General features: G+C 36.2%; 1 protein-coding gene across 1 annotated transcript; it reads right to left on the reverse strand.

Moving 5' to 3' along the window:
• Positions 1 to 918, reverse strand: LOC145800018 (uncharacterized). Its single transcript, XM_082889676.1, has one exon. The coding sequence runs from the start codon at positions 916 to 918 to the stop codon at positions 1 to 3; it is 918 nt and encodes a 305-aa protein (XP_082745802.1).
• Between the last annotated feature and the right edge of the window lie 5188 nt (positions 919 to 6106).

A 6106-nucleotide genomic window follows, 5' to 3' on the forward strand; every position in this document is an offset into this window, starting at 1 on the left:
CTACGAGGCGAATTCAAGATGTTGTGTATCGAATTCCTTCCACTCATCACTATCTGTAGGATGCCTCAATACACCGTCATCTAGACATTTTTCCTTGAACCATTTCATATCCTCGGCTCTTTTCCTTGACATGTACAACCTTTTCAATCTCGGTGTTAACAGGAAGTATCGAAAAACCTTACGAGAGATCTTCTTACCTCTACCATGATTTGTCTTGTATCTAGAAGCCTTACAATTTGGACATTTATCTAGTGTTGCATTCGTTTTCCAAAAGAGCACACAATCGTTTACACAAGCATCAATGAGCTTGTATGACAAACCCAATTCACGTAGTAATTTTTTAGCTTCATAAGTTGACTTTGGAACCAAATTATCCTTCGGTAAAAGTTTTGTTAAAAACTCTAGCATCATGTCAACTGACTTATTACTCCCATGGTTTGTTACCTTCATATTAAGTATCTCGATGACAAATTTTAACAAAGTGTAATTTGTGCAACCTGGGTACACCTCACGTTTGGCATCATTCAATAATTTATCAAAAGTGCGAACCTCCTCCTCTTGGGTTGTATTAGTTGATTCCCCTCTTATTCGATCTTCCACTAAGGCATCAATACCTCCTAAAACCTCATTGCCCTCAACGGGTATATCATGATGATAAGCCTCATTTGATTCATAGGGTTCCCCATGCACGTGCCAGATAGTGTAAGTTGGAATAATCCCATGTTGCAACAAATGAATTAGAACAATTTGAAAATTTTGACGAACAACATTCACACACTTTCGACAAGGGCACAAAATTTTACCGTCTCGATCGATAACCGCCATTGCAAAACGAAGAAATGATATTACCCCATCATTATATGCCCGACTTATCCTTTCATCAACTGTGCTACCTAATGCAATCCAACTCTTGTCCATGTCTGACTATGCCGAGTTAATTAAAGTTAGGTGAATAGGACAAATTTTATATAGAAAAAAAATATATATATATATATATATATATATTTTAATTAAAAAAAAGTTCAAGTCCAATGATTATACTGAGTTATATAAATTACAACCACACATAAATCACCTGAGGAAATAGTCAAAGAATTTAGCGTAAACAGAAGAATTATTCAAAACCAAAACATAAACCACAACAAAATAACCATCAATAAGAAGACAAATAATTTATGATTAAAAACCCACAATATGCCACATTGAGTTTCTAAAGCAGTCAATTTAAGTACTCAAATATCCAAATGCAATATCTTATGATTGAACTGTACGTATTTGGAAAAATATATATATGCCCCGAATACCAAAGTTGATACATCTATCAACTAAATTGGGATTTTGAAAAAATAATACATTGGGAAACAATAACTATTCTGGCTCACATTGCGCTCAATAAACAAAATGTGATTAAATTCTGCAGAAGAACTTAATAATGTACTTAAGGAGCTATGCATATAAGAAATGAATGATGCCAATAGAATTGATAGCCACATGTGACAATTCCAATGAATGCCCCGAGACTATAATTTAGTACTTATGGCCTGTTACTGCAGTTCGTACTCTGTTTGATTTTCTCTTTACTCAACTACATACGAAGTCCAGAGAAGTTAAAGCAAGATATGCTAATTTAAGGGTGTAATATTCCAATTTTCATTAAATCGATAGTTGTGAGAGAAAAAATAATTAATTAACATGTAATATATAATACTAGCGTATGCCTGTGCCTAAAGCCAAGGTATAAATAATGTTAGGATCAAAACCAAACGACACTAACTAATAGGGAAAAACAAAAAACAAAATCTAAATCAACAACCAACATAAACACTCAACAGTGCGCTTTTGTTACAATAAACCAAAAAACCAACTCCAATTTGACAACAAATTGAACTCATCTTGGTAACCAATGGTGTTCTACACAAAAGAAAAGAAGCAAAGAATAACACTCAATGGAGTGGAGAAGGTTGGACACAATTAAATTATTAATTAGTAGTAGTGATATGAAGCATTAATTAAGTCACTATATCAAGATACAAAGCAATAACAAATTGTATTAGTATTAGGAGTATCAATTGATAAAACCAAACAACACTAACTCAATTCCAAAGCCCTTGATTCTGGAGCTTATTGTACAAAATTGAACTCATATTTAAAATATGAATAAAAGAATCCAATTTTCTATTTCACAACAATCAAAATACCCACTAAATAGCTGAGAAAGCTTTGGGGCAAGCATGTCTAAGAACTGTATATGGGCCTGCAAATCACACAGTGACTTGAAATCAATCTCCCAATGGTGTTCTATGCAATTTGGAATGACCATGCCCTAGCTTCTTCCTAATTATGTAAGCACACATACATACATATGCACATATATGTGTGTATCTCTAGAATATAAATCTGGCTATGTATTTTAGACCAAGTGTGTGTGCTATTTTGACAATTGAGAAGCAACAACTCAGATCAGAACAGTGTTCGATCATTATGGTAGGTCTCTCATAGGCAATTTATCGAACATGTTGTGGCCATGGCAGTAGAAACCAACATATTAGCACTTTTCTTCACCCCCATTGCCATCTGCTTTTCATTTCTAATTAAGGATCGCAATGATGGAGGGCCTGTGTTAGGTAAAACATATGCATATGCATATATATATATATATATATAGAGAGAGAGAGAGAGAGAGAGAGAGAGAGAATTTAAATGGCTAAACACCAACAAACCACTATTCAACAAAGCATACTCAATGTAAAATTCCTCTATTTTGGGGTTTGAATTGCAGGGATCCAAAGGAAATTCAACCTAAAAGCTGTAGCGGTGCATTGGCAGTGAAAACACATGGATAACATAATGGTTTAGACATGGAACAAACATGCATTATGGTCCAAGAATTTTTTGTTTTTTGTTTTTTTTTTCCTTTTCAAAGAGTAGGGAGAGAATACACCAATTTATAGAAAATTCAGAAAATTTATAGAAAAAGAGCATTGAACAAAGAAAAATCATGAGATTGAACAAAGAAAATTTATAGAAACAGAGCATTAAATAAAGAAAATTAACTAAGAAGTCAGCGAACCCTATACCAACACTTCAAATAGCAAAATCATGAGATTGAACAAAGAAAATCATCAATTACTCAAAGGGAGAAAATGACTTAATAACAGAAGAGAGGGGCTTAATAATAGTTTATATAACCAAAAATTTAATAAACGCTACTACAATCAGTTTTTTGCTAAAATTCCAAACCAATATCAAGGACTCACTTTAGACAGAATTCAAACAACAAATTCAAACAATTCAAACAACTCAACACAGTGATGAAGAGCAGAGAAAGGGAGCAACTTCAAAATCTTACCTTGAGAGTGTGAGTTCGAAGGGAGTCGAAGGTGAGCAACGTCGTTTGAAATGCTACAAGGGAAATTCTCCCTACATTCTAGTCAGTAAATTTTCTATCTGCAAGGAAGAACATAATTCTTCATTTAGTTATCTAAAAAATTACTGAATTTTTTTTTTCAAACATAATTCTTCATTTAGTGAATTGGTCTACCTTCTCATCATAATGTGTAAATCAAAGAGTTAGGAAACAAAATTAATGTAACAGAGGCAGAAAGGGGAGGGAAAAGGAAACTTTAAAATATAAATTTCATGGGAGGGGATGCTCTCAAAGCCTAAAAATAGTATGTACAGAACCCACAAAGAACTGAAGAAAAAAATACAGAACAATAACAATAACACACCATACCATAACATTAAAAGTTGAAACAACAAAAGCTGAGAGAGGAAAAAGGAGAAGAGTGAAACAACAAAATCTGAGATAAATAACTTACCTGTAGACCGCTTGGAACTCCGCTCCGTGCGCGAGTGCGCGAATTGTAGTTCTAGCTACTACAGTTCGGACTCATGTCACGGTTCTGAATCTAATATCACAAAGTGCAATGTAAGACTGATAAATCACCAAAGAGTCCAAATCCGACAAATTATTTTGGAAAATCGATTTTAATCAAGAAGTGCCAAACATGGACTGCTTTGCTAGATTACAGAGTCGCCACCTAAATATTTTGTTTTGGGAAATTTAGGAAACCCTGACTCGTGCCTAAGGCCACGTGTCCGTCATCACCAAAGTTGCCTTGGCTTGAGAACTTGGGTACGAGAGGGGAAGGTCATGCAATAAGCACCCCCGCTCACCCGATCAAAGGATCGGCCTTTAGTAACATGATATGTTGTTTTTGAAAACACATGCGTTCTTATTCCGGTTTATTAGCTAGCTTACTATGTGATGCACACAACATACAAGTATAGACTGAATCACTTAAATTGGAACAAAACATCTCATGTTTGTTTTTCGAAAATGGTTTGAAGTTGCGACCCTCAAGTAGGCTAAGACGCAGATTTCCCACCCTCAAGTGGGCTTAGAAAACAACATGGTTTTGCCACTCCAAGTGGGCTTAAAACTCACATTTTGATGAATTGTTCCAATTCATGCAATAAAGCCTTCATCCACAGGCATTCATCCAATTAAGCAATTAGCCTCATGGCAAGCATGCTAGCAGGGCAACATACACATCTCATGCAGTATACTGAAGCGTAAAAGCTTACCTAGTACTCTGAGCCAAAAAAGAAACTAGTTAGTAATCAGTGCATGATCCTAGCTATGTTAAGATGCCTAATGCAACACATGCAAAAATGCAACTAAAATAGGCTCGGCTATCTAGAATGGCATATGAATGCAACACTTGATAACATGCTGTTAAACACATATTCAAGAAAGTGTATTAAAATACAATGCAGTTTGAATGATGCGCTGAGCCCGGTGCATGCAAGACAGATGAATGATGCACACATGCAAAGCATAAGTATGCTAATTGAAACATGCCCTAAACTAACCATCGAAAGCCGATAAGTAAAAGGGAGAAAGAAATGGGGTTGGAAGACATGCATCACACACACGCACGCTTATTACAAAATTCGCCCTCTCGACGGAGGGTCCGAATAATAAGCTAAGCTACACTAAGCTAAGCTAATTATTACAAACCGAAACTAATTAACTAATTCTAGCTAATTAAGTATTACAATTCAAATTGAAATAAATAGCTATGCTAAGCTAATTAGAATATTACAAAACAAATCAAATGACTAGTTTACACGAACTAATCATAAGTAATGAAATGGCCTCGCGGGCAAGGAAGTGATGCATGCTCGGTCGGTTTCGCTCGGAAATCCACTACCGTGCCTCTAATGCCTCTGTTTGCACACTTCTGTATCTCTAAAAATTGTGCCAACTTCCTAGATGTTTCTGATCCACCTTAAGAACATGCTGAGAGATGGTCGGCCAAGAGGATTGGCCATCGGCCAGAGTTTATGGCTATCGGCCAATTTGATAGCCGATCAGCAGCCTTTGATGGTCGATCGGTAGACTTTGATGGTCGATCGGCCACTGCTTCCTGCAAATTCTCTTTTTGCTGCAACAAAGCACTAACAGAGGTATGGCAGTGTATTTTCCAGAAAAATGTGGGTGCAACTATACTCCTTATCATGTTTCAAACTCAAAGGAGTGTAATGCTCGGCTCTCGAGCCACCAATCACGCATCTCAATGCATGATGGCCAAAGAGGCCGAGTTGCACAAATCAATATCAATGAATGCACACAAATACCACATAAGACTCGATGAACCTCCACCTTATCATACATGATCAAAGGTGTCGGTGACCTAAGGAATGAGGCACGTTTCATCACTTTGAGTATGAAACGTCCCTCGTTCCTCGTGTTTGGATTAACATCCTATCCAAACACTAAGCAATGCAACATGATCAACTTATCAATGCTAATGACATGCAAACACAATGCAATGCAACAACATGCGAACAACATGCAATGTAACAAAAATGAAAACAACATGCAAATACAATGCAATGCAACAACATGCAAACAACATGCTATTCTACCAATGCTAGGATGGCATGCACAAAATTCTATCATGTAAATAATGCATGCATGGCAAGCTTAGAAGCTAAGGCATCAAAGCTAGTAAAGGGCACCTCACATGGGGCATGCAAAACAATGCTCGATGGACTTAAACCGAATATGGACAGACCTAAATCATGCCAAAACATT

The sequence above is a fragment of the Camellia sinensis genome, chromosome 9 (genome assembly GCF_055761805.1).
Source record: "Camellia sinensis isolate YWXY chromosome 9, ASM5576180v1, whole genome shotgun sequence".
NCBI lineage: Eukaryota > Viridiplantae > Streptophyta > Magnoliopsida > Ericales > Theaceae > Camellia > Camellia sinensis.